Here is a 15,904-nt window from a genome sequence, read left to right as displayed (position 1 = left end):
CCTCGTGACCCCTCCAACCACTCCTCACATGCTGAAGCTACAGCATCGCCAGCTCCTTTGATCCCTCAGTCCCTCCATGGTACTAGTAGGAAGCACCCTCCACCAGGGATGTATTCACAGAATTCTTCTGCACAGCATGTTCCTCATATCTAAGCATGAGTACACTCTTCAGTTTCCCCAGCACGTTTTTGTTCATCCATGGTCTGGGCCATCAGGCTATTCATGTGGAAGATCCCATAAATGTCCTCAGGATCTCGTCTCCGCCCATTCACAGCTGTGTGATCTTGGAAAAACTGCTTCACTTGTTTATTCCTCCATTTTTCTTAATTATTCAGTGTGTCAAATAGTACCTACCTCGAGGGGCTCTCATGCATGTAAAACCTGCATGTAACTTCCGCCTGAGGCTTCCATAGTGTAATATATGTGAAGCATCCCAGAGAAGCCTAAATCTCCCCAACCCTGGTTGATCTCAGTCATTCACTGGAGTGGGATTGGCCATGAAGCTTAGAAAAACCTCAGAGCATAGGCTGCAGAGGGAGACAAGAGTACCAGAACCATTAAAGGCCAGCCCCATTATCAAGATGGATACAATTGAGTAGCAGACAGGTGCATAGGCACAGGGATCCAATTTGGTGGTTAAACAGAATTATGAATTATGGAGCATGCAAACACTCCATCTGTTGGCAGCAGGTAGGGTTATGATCCAGATCTTGGGCCTGGGAACAAGGTCTATCCCAAAGGGATTGGCAAGAACCAATTAGAATAGCTGGACCTTAGCAAAGTCAGCTGGGGATTCAGATAGGAGTCTAATTCAGGAAGGAACTAGAGTGACCCAAAATGAGCCCAGGAAGATCAGTCACATTCATGAGGCTACTGTGGAGGCTGGGGTATAAGCTAGACCTCAGTTGACTCATGCCTGGTGGGAGACTCAGCCCTTCACCATGCACTGGATGAACCATATCTACCCCATGGCCATAGATGCCAGTCGATGCACCCAAGTGGAAGGAACGATGACCCAATGAGTCTGTCATTGGCACATCCCCATCTAGGGACCTCATTTGGGTTGGAACTGCTAAAATCAGCCCTTCTGTCTCCTCTACCATCAACTGAGAGAAAAAGAGCATGTGATGGAAGCAGGGGTTCTCACTGCTTCCTGATTAAGGTGGGGAACTGGATCTGCCTCTCTGGAAAGTAAAACCTTTCCTCTCTTTGTCATCCTTTCAGTGAAATTCAGCCCAACACCACCGTGCAATGGGAAGAAGTGTGTCGACCCTGGGTGTCTGGCCATCGGAAATTGATAGCCAGCATGACCAGTGACTCCCTGAGACACGTGTATGGCGAGCTGGATTTGCAGATTCAGAGACGACCTTCTGCATAAATGCACAGGGAGCTGAGATGGACCTGGGTACAGGGCCTCTTGTAGTCTTGGCTACAGAAATTCTAATGCACAAAATAGTCAGCTCTTGCTTTAACTTAGGTGTGGAGACTCAGCCAGGACTACATGGAGCCCTAGAGTGGAGATGCCATGTATTTCAAAGACTACTTTTCAGTGTGACTATTCAATATGGAAGTTAGTTTTTAATCACTCCACCTTCCAAAGGATTCTGAGCATTAGCCTTAATTAAGCTCTAATTAAGTTCTCATAGCTCATAAGAGTAAAAGTCGTCATTTATCATCACAAACGGCTGCAGTTCCAAATATCAGAGGACTTCTCTTAACAAGGGGATTTGCTCAATACCTGGTTTCATGTAAAAACAAGACTCTGATCTCCCACTCAGCCTTTTGGAGGTAATATACTCCCCAGAAGGTAGAGAAGTGCATGATTTGGGCCCTAGAATTCTATACCCCCTTTTTGGAATCAGGTTCTACACTCTATGTCAGACTATTTTTCCCAGATATGGAGAACAACATCATTTTTCTTCTTGGCAAAGCCAGGGCAAGGTCTTTCATCTTGCACCTGCGGCAAAACAACTATCTGCCAAATTTCACAGATTTACCTTGTGAGAAGATGTGGCCCCATATTAACAAATTGCATTTGTGGGAAACTTAATCACCTAAGGGGAGATAAGATAGCAGGTGCAATACTCAGATCTATTAAATAATGTAGTTTATGGTGCGTTCTATAAGAGGTGTCACACTGTGGCCTGATCAGCAGGAACCAAGTAAAGAATCCTTTACTTTAACTCTTTTGGGGGCACAGGACTAGAAAGTAACAAGGTTAACTTGGGACAGGAAAAATGAGGAATTAGTCTCTTTTATTAGTGATTATATTTCATCTGTCTCTCTGGGATCATCTCCTTCACACATTGATGCCAACCCAGGTACATTTTTGGAGAATAAGCCCTATGAGTTGAAGAATCTGGCAGATTTAGTGGCCAGACATGTAGAAAGATGGGCAGCCACTAATTCCCTGTTGTCTTTCATGTCACTTATGTGATATGAGTGTCCTTCCTTCATATCACCTCAGCTCAGGACTCAACTAAAAGGTAATACAGACTCCATCATGCAAGTAGCCAATGCTAACGCAGACCCAATGACAGAAGACGCTGACATCATTTGTATTATGTTCCAACTGGCAAGGCCACCTGCTGTTTATTTGCAAAGCTGATTTATGATCAAAATTATCTATCAATATGCCTAGGGTATGATTCTTAGCAAAAACAAAAACAAAGTGGGAGAAGCCAGAATGAAATTTTCTGATCTGCATACCCACATTTCTAAGCTTTTGAGACTCTTCTGGGAACCAGCAATCCATGAGGACTGCTGGTCACCTCCTTATGTGCATTATACCTAATTCTATTAAGTAATTAATAACCCCAGCATTTGCCGAGCTTTCCAATACCCAATTTTTAAATGAAATGCATGTTGCTATATGGTTAAACTGGCTTAATGTAATTATATGCTTATTAACGAGAATGTAATCAAAACTTCAAATAAAGTTAATGTGATTGTGTTTGCATCTGCATAAAAGCGAACATTTTTAATTTTCAACACAACATACTACTAACCACAAGTGGTCAAGAAACCACCCTTCCTTAGCAGGAGATAACCTACCCTGGCTAGGAAAGCAAGCATTTCTCCTCTAAAGGAAATGACTTTAATAGGTACTCATGCACAGTTAGCTTTCCTTGCTGCTCTCTTTTCATTTTATTAACCACATTCATCAAAGGAGGAAATGTATTTAGTTCAACACCAGCTTCCAGAAACTGCAAAATATCTGTAGATACATTTCCATGAAGGATCTCACAAATCATTATCGTGAATCAATGGACAAGCCAGTGTGAACACCTATCATAACGAACACCTTTCGTGGTCTTAGAACAGAGATGGAAAATACACAGCAAGTGTGTATGGTAGATCCTACATTCATGGCAACATCACAGAATAATCACAGCTCTGATAGGACTTCTCCTCAATGCAGTACTCCACGCAGCTATTACCGACTGATTTAGAGTTGGCACGCAAAATAAAACCTATTCATCATGCCTAAGAGATAGCCCACCCCCTCTGACAGCTGGGATTCTACACTGTATAATAATGCTGTGGCTCTAAAAATCATTTTAGCAGTAGTAACAAGCAATGAATTGCAGATAGCACCAGAGACTCTGAATTCTAGTTTCTGCCCCTGCTAGTCCTGTATGCTTCTGAACAAATCTTCATGTTTATAGCTTCAGTGACCAAAGGGGAGCAAGAATACTTACATTTCCACAAGATTCTTCTGGGAATATATGGAGAAAAACTTAACAACAACACATGCCAAACTATAGGTAAATAGATGATAGACAATAAGATAGGTAGATAGATGCTAGGTAGATAGAAAGAGACAGTGACAGAGAGAGAGAGATTGTATGAATACATTTTTCCAAGTAATTTCACTTCATCAACCCTGTAAAAGAAATAAATATAATTATTTGCAGCCTATTGATAAATAACCTAAAAAGGTCTAGAAAGCCACACATCATGGCAAATCGAGCTACAGATAGAAGCAAGTGGTGAAATCAACCCTTGGTTTACTGTATATTCTTTTTTAAATTTTTTATTAACATATATTGTATTATTTGCTTCAGGGCTACAGGTCAGTGAATCATTAGTCTTACACAATTCACAGCACTCACCATAGGTTTACTGTATATTCTTCAGATCTTTTGTCTCTCAAAGTTTTTAAGAATACAGAATTAAAATCAACTTCAAGACTCTTCATAGAGCTGCAGTATAACAACAAAAATATGTACAAACTTATAATGAAAATATGGAAGGGAATGGAGTTTGTGCAATCAAAAGTCACAAAATTCCAGATGTAAGGTTTTCATTTATGAACATTCTTCCAGTATTACTACAAAGCTAATAGTCAACCAACCAAATCATCCATTCATTCACCTTTTCTACCATCAAGCCATCCTCCTGACAACTAGCCCACCAGCCAGTCTTACGACCACAAATCCATTTTTATTCCAATGATCTATTTAACCATTCATGCATTAATTAATTGTGGAAGCACGAATTTAACAAATATTTATTGAACATTGCCATCATCCTAGAGTGTGGGAATTCAACAATGAAAAGTCCCATGATCCCTACCCAGAAAAAATCTCATATCCAGAGGCGGTGGGGGGCAGATACATAAATAGATAAGGTGCATGGGGACACTATATTAGTAGAGAGCTGCCCAGCATACCATGGGAATAAAGAGAAAAAAAAATGCCTGAAAAAGTCTCCCTTACAATGTCTATTAATGGAGAAGAAACTTGAATTATGAAAAAAAAAGAGCAAGAGGTAAGATATAGATCATTTGACAAAAAAGAGCTCATGTAACAGCCTAGAGAAGAGAAAGAGCATGACCTTTCCGGCGAACTGCAATTAGCTTGGTGTGGCAAGATGGTCAGTATCCAGCAAGAAGAGGCGGGGCTCTCCATATTCATTATAATGACTCATGAGATCATTTGTAAATGGTATCTACAGAGATTTCAGCCACAGACGGGTGGGTATGGGTCAGAGTGGGAACACTTTCAAGAATGAGAATTTGTTCCTTATGCCCTATGTTGTAGAGAAAGGCTAAGAAAGACTGCTAATTAAAAAAAAAAAAAAAACTGGATCAAAACTAAGAACTATAGTGGGTAGGTCAAGAAGGGATGAGGTCAAGAGAGTATGGGGTGGAATGTCTAACTCAGGTCAGTGAGGAAGGTATAAGGTTGCGAGCATGGCCACATTGGGGTATATGAATGGGAAATTAGATGTACCAAGGCCCAAGTGAATACAAAGTGAGAAACATAGTATGTCAAGGCTGTCTATTTCAAAGGCTGATATAGGTGTGTGACAGATAAGTTCCTAGAGGCTGAAATTTGGGAAACCAAGTAGTTACGACTGGCACAGACTGGTGAAGACCCAGGATCTTATTCCTAGGGTCATTCTTACTTCTATTTAAAGGCCAACTTCTCCAACTCAGTACCCAAGAAATCCACATGCTTCTACAGACACTCCTTCCATATTCAGCACTTTGACCCATTTAGGCTCAGTTTTACCTCCTGTCTCCGTAGAATGAAAGCAAGATCAGAAAAACATCTTTTGAGTGTGTCTGTCAGAAATCACTCTATAAAAACAAACACATAAATATATGAGAAGAAAAACAAAGAGCTCTGTTGCAGTAAGATGAGTAACTAAGAGATTGTTCTCACATCAACTGCCAGGAGTTACACTGAGTACATTTAAGCTCTAAAGACAACGGCCATTTTCAAAAAGATGCTTGGTCAGCTTACTGCTGACACGATTAATGAAACCCTATTAGTTTTCACACTAATCATTGTTCCAGGACTTAAGTAATTATCTAAGCAATATTTCACCAGCCCTGAAACTAATTCAAATACAAGGGGTCCTAATGAGTATTTCCTATTAGTAAATAGCAGATACCTATAACACAGAAAGCGTCCTTTTATCTTTTTGGTTTGAGCAAGTTTAGACAGTGGAAAAATACAAGGTTAGACAGTGTAAAAATGATTACACTCAGAGTTTATTACCTAAAGGTGGTGGATTATAAAATACCATAAAATTGCTGTTACTGCTTCCATTGAGAGGTGGGGTCCACCTTCCCACCTCTCAACTCTAGGCAGGCTCTATGATTGCTGTGACTGAAAGAATATGATAGAAATAATGCTACAAGTTCTAAGGCCCAGGTCTTGGGAGAATAGTGGCTTTCAGTTCTTGTCTCTTGAAATCCTCTCCTTGGAAGGTCTGAGCTTCCATGTAAGGCTCAACTCCTTTGAGACTGCCATGCTGGAGAAGCCACATGTTAATTCTCTGATCAGCCATCGTAGGTGAATCAGCCTTAGAGCAACCTCCATCAAGGTACCATATATGATAGTAAAGTCATCTTGGGCTCCCCAAATCAGCCCATCTACCAGTGTGTACCACCCACCACCAAGTGACCTCAGTCACTTAGAGCAGAAGAATCATTCTCCCAAGCCTTGCCCAAATTCCTGACCCACCGAATCATGAGATATGATAAAATGGTTGTCGTTTTAAGTCACTAGATTTGAGGTTATCTGCAATGCAGTAAGATAAAACCAGAGCACTGAGCCCAACCATCTCAGAAAGGAGAGCGATTTACTGCTTAATGCTCCTCCTGCTTTGAGGAAATGCTATGTGTTTGAACTTCATTGTTTCTTTCCAAAAAATACATAGGACCAAGCATAGATCGTCATTACTCAGCAGCTCCCATGTATCTGAAGAGACCTAACATGTATACTTCCAAGTTTAATAGTTCCAGTATTGCCAGTTCTTTGAACTCTTCCTTTTAAGCTTTGGTTTTCTGGCATCTTCATCAGCTTCACTGAGGTTTGGTTAATGCCATTAGGGATAACTTGAAGAAGAGAGAGAAAACACAAGGACGGAGAGTGACACTGCTCTCCCACAGAGACTTAGGAAATAGGGCCACTCCACTGAGAACCTCAAAGCAACGGCAGATCCGCTACTTCTCCCACAAATCCAGCGTCCCCATGAGCTGAAGTACTAGGGAAGTGTCTGGTCATGAACTTACATGCCATTATTTTCTCTCTGAACATTCAGAAATCCTTGATTTGCACATAGGTCTACACTGATTTGGCTCTAACTATGTGAAACAAAATGGAGTAAAGTAACTTATTTTATATCAGTTATACCTAAACCTGAAATTTGTGGCCATGGTTACAGATAAGACTAATAATGGCCTAAAACCTGAAGTGTTCAGTTAAAGTTAAGTCAAACATTAGCCATTTGATGGCAGTGACCCTAGAGTAATCTTGCCCTTTAGTAATGTGCCCTCAAATTTGAGAGGCAAGGTGTGGGTTTCAGGGGTAGGGAAGGAAAAAATGAAACAAGATGGGATTGGGAGGGAGACAAATGGTAAGAGACTCTTAATCTCAAGAAAAAAAAAGAAAAAAGAAAAAAGTAGAAGCAATTTTGCATTGACTTAAAAAAAAAAAAGTGTCCTCAGCACTCACCAGTAGTCATAATGAGTAGCTGTCCTCTGTCCAGCCTCTCATCTACAAGGACCTTTATGTCACATTTTTGTGCAGTCTTTCATCAAAACATCCCAAACCACAGAAGGCTGTACCAGCTGGTTCCCAAGACCCCTGAGAGAAGGCACTGGGAGCTCGTCTCTAGAGAACGCTTGTTGCTCTCGCCGTGCTTATCAGCACTATACAGCCCTCAGGAAGTGGAGGACAATCTGATTTGCCACTCTATGCCTTTTCCTCAAAAGAGAGATTCCTAAGCTTAGCAGACCATGACCTTACATTACAAACTATGGCATTTAATATGGACTTAGAATAGTTTCCTACCATAGTGATAACTTTATTTTCTTACTTTTAATGATATTTATCATTTACTTTTTCTTTACTGTTTCTGGACTAGTTTCTGATGTCTAATGTTACCCATATTTCAAAAAGGACATCTATAGCATCTGGGGATTTTCAAGTGAGAAGTTCACCTTGCCACCAAATATTCCCCTACTCAAACCAGGCTTGTCCAGGCTGATGTACCCATGGTACAAAAAATTTTATTTTTTGTACATTGCTTTTACTACAGACACAAGGCCAAGCTCATGAGTATTATTCTTTTGTTTTGGTTATAACTATGAATTAAAAAAATATGGCTCTAAGAAAGGAATCTGATCATTAAAAGAGATGCTAGGCATCTTCAATAATATCCCAATTATCTTTATTGAGTATACAATGTTAAAAACCCATATAAATCAACAAAGTGTTATTACTGAGATAAAATTTAAAAATAGGTACAATAAAATAAAACCTCTCTCTACAATGAAAAACAATAGGACTTCATGATATCTTCATTAGTAATGTTAAGCAGAAAGGGACAGTTATTATCTGGGAAATGTAAACTAAAAAAAAAAAAATGTCTGGGTTCACCTAAATAACCTAAACATTGGAAACATAATATAAAAGTGTTTTACTTCCACCTCCTCCTTTTTTTAATCCTGGTTATCTCCCTAAAAATCTAGTTTAGGCACAGCCAAGGTATCTACGTATCCTAACTAATGTTTTGTTCTGTTAGTGCTCCATACAGGTAATGTAATAACACATGATGAAGTCTTAGCTGCACAAGCTTTCCAAAAACTAGTACATTAGGTAATTAGGTATCCAAAAGGTTGCCTTCACTGTTATTATTTTTTCATTAGTGTTATTACTAATAAAACATGCTGTTTAAATACCACGGCACAGTAGGTCCTGTGCTGAACTGAGACACAGCAAAGAGTCCTGCCGAAAATAGTGATTGGTCTAGCACTGCTGATGAGAGTGTAGACTTGAAACACTACTTGGCAATATCTACTAAATCTGAACACATACTGTGACTTAGTGATTCAACTCCTAGGTATATTTCTGACAGAAATGTGTATATACGTTTACCAAAAGATAAGAGCATTCAAGAACATTCATAACAGGCAAAATAATTTAAGAAAAAAAAATTTTTTTTTCAGGTATCCAGGTGAGACTTAACTAGGTGCTCTGGCTCGAGATTTCCTAAAAGGCAGCAGTTGGGGTTAGCCAGGGCTGTAGTGTATCTGAAGGCTCGCTTTCAGCTCATTCATGGGTTCTCTGCAGACAGGCGTAGGGAAAGCCTCTGTTCCTTGCTAGCTGTGGACTGGCAGCCTGCATCAGTTCTTTGTCCTATGGGCCTCTCCATAGGGCAGCTAACAATTGGACATCTGGCCTGCATCACAATGATAAAGCAAGGGAGCAAAACAGAAGCCAAAATCTTTCTGTAACCTATCCTCAGAAGTGACACTCATCATTTTTGTCATATCCTGTCCAAAATGCATCACTGAGTCCAGCCTACAGTCAAGAGAAAGGAATTACACAGGGCATGGATATCAGAAAACAGGAATCATTGGGAGCTATCTTAGTTATTCCTCAATGAAATTTGTGTAAGAAAATTATTCTTAGAAGTGCCAAGTTGATGAAGCCACAGGTTCTGACTACATTCAGATTTTTTTGTTTTATGTTGTCCTCTTTCCTGGGTCAAAGAAGATATCCATGCATACTAGTTGAATTCCAATAAAGTTTCTTGGGGCTCTTTCCTCCTTAAGAGAAGACATCAACCTGTGGATTTCCTTCTTGAAAGACTGTCATCTCACCAGACCCCAAATGAGCCTCTTTGACCAACTAGTACTTCTCTACCTAAGAAGGTAATACCCTAATCCCAGAGAGAAAGAGAAGTTGATGTCTTCACTTCAATGCCATACAGATATAGCGTAGGAAAGAACCCAGAAAACTAACAGTCTTCATCATTAATATTAAGGCTACCTCAGCTGGGGTCGACCTCATTGTGTATAAAAACCAGTAAATGCAGCAGAGATTGTGCGACAGACCATATGTTAACATGTGGAAAAATAATACCCTTTAATCTTAAAGTTGATTATCTCTTTTCATCTCTGCTATGCCTTGGCATGGCTTCCCCGACAATTTGTACCAAATGTTGAAAGAAGTTGTAGTATCTGGCTGACCCATCACGATGATTTCCTTTGCCAAAAATGACTAACAGTTTCAAATGATTAAAATAGATCCCATTTAAGCAAGCAGTCACTTTTCAACTTACAAAAGAAAGTCTGTGGTTCTGGTGTATATATCACTATGTATCTGGTACAGAGTAGTCTGTCAGTAACCATTGTTGAATGAATGAAGGGTCATAATGGCCACCTAATGGAGTAGGGGAAGAGTGTTTTTCTCCCTGGTACTTAGAGTCCAGGCTAACTCTGTCGTTCTGGTGACTCTCATTCAAGCACTTACCATATGACTTTGAAGTCCAAAGCACTTTGTCTCTGAGCAATTTGTTTTCTTTTTGCCATTCCACCTTCTAGTGGTGCCCAAGCATTGAAGCCTAAATAATATAAAAGAGAATGGGGGTCAAGGTGGGATGGGAATGAAAACTCCATCGTTGAACACAGCTCATTTGAACATAGTCCATTGCTCCTCCCTGGAAATGGAATATCCTAAAGCATTCTAACCTGAATTACCCTAATCAGGTTTTCCCAGAACCCTGTTTCCCATTTTCCTATAACAAGCACCCTCAAGACATAATCAGAGAGTCAGAAATAGCCTTTTTCACTGCTCATATTCCTGCCAAAGTGATTTTAAACAATTTTGCAGATAAAATTAATCACTCTAGAGCTCTTTCAGTTGATGAGACTGGGGTTCAGAGTGAGGCTGGGTTTAGGAACTTAGAAATGAAGACAACAGAAAGGAGCAAAACTGAGCTTTCATTTTCTATCTCCAAACTGGGCACAGTGTGCTGACCTACCCACAAATACACATTGAACCCCACATTGAACCAAACAGCCGCTTGAGGTAAAAGAGTCCTCAACCTGGACATGCTGAACCAGGGGTTGGGTGTCCAGTCCATTTGTTGGTTATGGTTCCATGAGGTTCTGAATTAGACAAGAGAATGGATAAGATGATTTCTAAAATCACTTACAATTCTCAGGATCTATTATTATAAGACTTTGCATTTTCTATAACACCTAACATTTCCACATCAACACTCTGAGCTGAAACACTCAGCGTGTCATTTAGTCTTTCTGTGACTGAGATAGTCGACTATCATGAATTATGCTTGTACCATGTGTCCATAAACAAGAATTCTGTTACCTCTCTCATAAGCCATAACTTGGGCCTCATGAATGAGCCCTTGTAAACAACTTTTTATCAATAAGGACAATATGCTCTTGGACTGTTAGTAATGAAAATGGTAGAAGTAACAAGAAGAGACAGAGACTTCCCAATTTATTAGCTGAATTCCCGGGCTTTTTCCACAGCACCTGAGGACCAATTTCTAATGACAATAGCCTTCCAACTAACAACCATAGATATTAGTAAAAAGAAGTAAAATAAATGTCCAGAAGCAAAGAGATGTTAAGGACTCAGCAACTAATAAAATTCCAGTCTCCAAAAATGTTAACTGCATCAGCAGGTTGGAGGAGGTCAGAGTTTCGAGAAACACTGCATATGTATGGAGGCATAAATTCATTGGAAAACATGTGGTACTCTGTGTTGCATAGACCCATTGCAAGCTAACCACTATCCAGAATATGAATAAGCTTTGAGATCGCTAAGAATGAGAAGACAGGTCTGAGAGGGAAAACTGTCAGGAGCAAAACAGCTGAACACGGTATGTTGAGATGGAGGCTGATCCTCCATCCAAGTTGTCCGGGAAAGAGGCTCTTTTTATGGGAAATGTTGGAGACTCTGGGTAGGAAGGGTGGGCTAAAGTGGTAGACCAGAAGGAAAATAACAGTGAAGGGCCTGGGCCCAATGGTGGGCACTACAAAATAGGGACAGGACATTTAAACGTGGGAGTTACCAAATTATCTCCCACTTCACAGCTCTACGTAAACTTAATATTGTTCCTCTTTCCCTCCACACCTCCGCTCCCCCAGATTAACCAGTTTGCTCATTCTTTGGCCTTGGACTGAAGGGATCTTGTTTCTCTTACTTTATCCACCAGGGGGTGGTAAAAAGGCTTCTATAAAGCAGAGCAGAGCTGGGCTGTTAACAATGAAGTCTCAGCCTTTATATCTAGAACCATACTAAAAGTCATAGAAAATTGGGATTGTTTGTCTTGTAAAGAATCAGCATTAAGGGCTGGTGATATAATTGCCATTTTCTGTGTCTGTCATCTGAAAAGACACCAGGAAACCAGCCCTGGGAAGAGTGACATTCAAACTCCACTCCTGTGTCTGTCCCTATGCCGCCTCTGAAGTAATTTTCAGTGAAAGAGAAAGCCTGTAATTCCAGGTATAAAGATGTCCCATTTAGAATGAAATATAGATGTGTGTTATTTCCAAATTCTTAGGGTGTTAAATGCACTGGAGCTCAGCTTTCACGGAAATCTGAATTAACAAAAATGATGCTATGGGAAAAGGGAAATTTCTGATGTCTCAAAAGACCGAGTGCTGACATCAAATCTCCTGATAGTAAATGCATTGGCACCAAGTCCTGAAAAAGGACGGGAAGGGCTGAGCAGACTGGCAACTGACCATGACTCAGTGTTACCTCTTCTAGACTTCATCTCAGATACTCAGTAGCTCTTTTCACTTACCTTCTCCTGGCCTCGGGGAGGGTTTGCAGCATCTCTGCCTCCCCTGTGCATCCCTTCTCTACTTTGACTCATTTGCATGTGCCTTTGAAAACAATTTGATTTTGGAATTCTAGGAAAGGATAATGAAAGTAGATGCATGGCCTCATTGTGGCTGATCTTTAAATGGATCCAAATTGAAACATGGGCAGTATGAGTACAAAAGCAATATCAACTATAGATTTAGATATTAAGGAAGCTTAAGATAAAGACAATAACCTTTCTTTCTTAGAATATGTCATAAGGTTTTTTAAAAAGGTAATATATATGCTAACAACTGCATAGAAATGAGGATAGCTTAGTCAACATGGTAATATCTCAAAAACAATGTTTATGTGAAAGCAAGTTACAGAATAATCTATATATTATACTTTTTAATCAAAGTTTACGAGCTTCCAAAGTAATACTCCACATTGCATATGGCTGCATTCATGAATAGTATAGACACCAATTTAAAGGTGTGGTTACCACTAACAGAGATCAGAGAGAGGGACATAGATAATTTGAATCTGGGCTGTGGGTACACAGATATTTCTTTATATTTGAAATATTATAGTAAACAATTATTTTGAAATTTAAAAAAAACAATAGCCTTTTTCTCTAAAGATGCAGTCACTCTTAGCAGGACCTAATTTCATTGACTTTTATGATAATTTCCCTTTGATTCCACTACATTTAATTCTGTTTCTTATATATGAGGAGAAAGGAAGGATGTGAAAAAGATGAATGAAAAGGTATTTCAAAGTTTAACAATAAAGATATGCTTTTTGATAATCTCCTGATGGTCTAGGTAGTCTACTCTATAAATCAATAGTGATGATTTTATTATATCTTACCTGCCAGAATGCAGTATCATTTTAGTCTTAAAAGTCTAATTCATTATCTGCTCTGGTAAGTATTCATCTCAAGAACATAGACACTAGACAAGGCTTACAAGTATAAAGTTACACTTCTTGATTTACAAAATAAATTATCTTCTTGTTGAATAACCTATATCAGGCTTAATTAACCATTTTGTAAGGTCATCCAGGTAAGACTAGCTAATTCATATGATTTGTGTAACTTTTGTGTTTTCCACATCATCTATATAATGCTTTATATGTAACAGTTCTCAAGTAAATGCAAGTTGAATTTAATTTCATGCTCATTTATTAAACAGGTTCATAATTCCCCTGATAAAACTGCTTAAATTCTCTTCCTTTACACCAACCTAAAAACATGCCTTTTTTGTTCTGTTTCTTTGTACTCCTCCCAAAGGCTATGGACTGAGAATAAAAAATGCTAAGGTCAGATTCTCAGGGTGTCACAAAGTGACAGAGCTTGGAATACATCAGATGAAGGTTGAAGGTATATGTATTTCCGATGATGTGGCTGCACAGAACAAAGACTCCCTTGCAGTCCTCACCTAGGCAGAATGACCAGAAAGCTAACAAAACTTAAGCTTCTTCATATCATTTCAAAGCCCTGGAAGGGTCCCAGCTTGATTGTCATATGGTCGTAAATATTGTAAAATTTGCAAAAGGAAAGATATTTCAACAACAATCAGTTAAATTAGCAGTTCTCCCTCTGGCACACCTCCCTTTGTGTTAAGTGGCATTGGGCTATCCACATGGATTTGGGGGATGCAGATAAAGGAAAGGTGAATTGAGAATAGATATATTCTATATTTAGCTGGACAGGCTTGTGTGGTTCACTTCCCTGTTGTGTGTAGGGAACTTGCCGAAGGTTGTCTTAACCTAAGAATGACTTCTAGGAATATTGCTATCCCTTCCTCACAAAAGGTGTAGGGAACAGGAATATGCCACGGTACGACTATGATTTAATGTGCTCGTCATTGGAAGTATGTGGGAGAAGCAAGGTTTCAGATGTAAACAGCTAGAAGCTGGTCTGTGTACTTACAAGTGAAGAGTTCGCTTCTCATCAATACCAATTGAAAAAAACTCTCTATTAGATATACACTAAATATTAGAGCATATATAATTTTAAATATACAATGTCTGTTTTGGGGGGAATAATATAAAATAAAATTTTGAAATTTTTTTAGATTACATCACACAAGCAATTACATCAGCATGTGGACTCAGGTTTTATGCATCCTAAAGTATCAGATCACATTTTAGCAAATTTGATGTGCCTAAACCTAATAGAGTCTGGTAGTTCCAAATGAAATACCATGAAATTTTTCACTGATGCAATGAAACAGGCTGAAGAAACAAGTATTCCAGTGACAAACTCCTACACATATTCACCAATAAGTCATAACGTACGTCATAATGGTAATTTGACTACACAATTATACAACTAGGTATAACGTGGGAGTAGTTTTAAAATGCATTCAAATTGCTCTTGTTCATGCCCTACTTCCAGATAAATTTTGAGATATTTTCAAAATTTTAGATCATACTAAGATTCAGATGTGACTAGAAGGAAGAATCCTAGTGAGAACCAAAATGTAAATAAAAGAGAGACAACTTGTAGAAGTTTTAATGTGTAAAAACCTTCTTCAAGGGGTGCCTGGGTGGCTCAGTCATTAAGCATCTGCCTTTGGCTCAGGTCATGATCCCAGGCCCCTGGGATCCCAGGCCCCATCAGGCTCCTTTCTCGGTGGGAAGCCTGCTTCTCCCTCTCTCACTCCCTCAGTTTGTGTTCCCTCTCTCACTGTGTCTCTCTGTCAAATAAATAAATAAAATCTTAAAAAAAAAAAAAACCAAAAAACCTTCTTCAAGCATTTCTATTTGTCTTGCTTCTTCATATCATTCTTTCTTCTTTCAAACAAAATACCTTCAGGTGGGTCCAAGCAAGGTGGTGGAATGACAACATCCCAGCCTGGGGCATTAGAACCCAGGCAAGATGAAGAGGGTACCATCTGGGGGATGGTGGGAACACAACATGGTCTGTCAGAGCCTGAAGGTTGAGGAAGAGGTTTTCATGGGGTAGGATAATGAGAGCAGACAGTCAGCATCAGATCCCAAGCAGGATAAGGAGCCATCTTCATAGGAGCATGGCATCAGCCCAACACAGACTGTTGGAGCCAGAACCAGGTGCAGAAGGTGTCCATATAATGGGAAGGTGGTGATATCAGCAGCCTGGCATAGGCTAGTGGAACCCATACCAGGGGGAAGGTAGCACCATGCAGGTTGTCAAAGCCTCAAGTCAAGTAAGGAAGGCATCCTCATTGGAGAGAGTGGTAGTGGCAGCCCAAGGCAGAATATTAGAGCCCAAGCTAGGTAGGTTAAGTGTCTTTGCAGCAAGAGGGAAGGATGGGTAGAGGCCAGTATTGGTG

At 39.7% G+C, this 15,904-nt stretch overlaps 1 protein-coding gene across 2 annotated transcripts in view; it reads left to right on the top strand.

The window, feature by feature from the left end:
- Positions 1 to 2,933, top strand: part of F13A1 (coagulation factor XIII A chain) — a 167,188-nt gene extending 164,255 nt beyond the window's left edge. For both annotated transcript variants that reach the window (XM_046004210.1, XM_046004209.1), the window contains exon 15: positions 1,225 to 2,933. In XM_046004210.1, coding sequence (XP_045860166.1) covers positions 1,225 to 1,378 — 154 coding nt within the window. In that variant the 3' untranslated portion in view covers positions 1,379 to 2,933. The remainder of the gene's footprint in view (positions 1 to 1,224) is intronic.
- Positions 2,934 to 15,904: the final 12,971 nt, after the last annotated feature.

Source organism: Meles meles, chromosome 5 (assembly GCF_922984935.1).
Source record: "Meles meles chromosome 5, mMelMel3.1 paternal haplotype, whole genome shotgun sequence".
Lineage (NCBI taxonomy): Eukaryota > Metazoa > Chordata > Mammalia > Carnivora > Mustelidae > Meles > Meles meles.
Note: the sequence above shows the minus strand (reverse complement) of the source record. Positions and strands in the feature narration are given on the sequence as shown.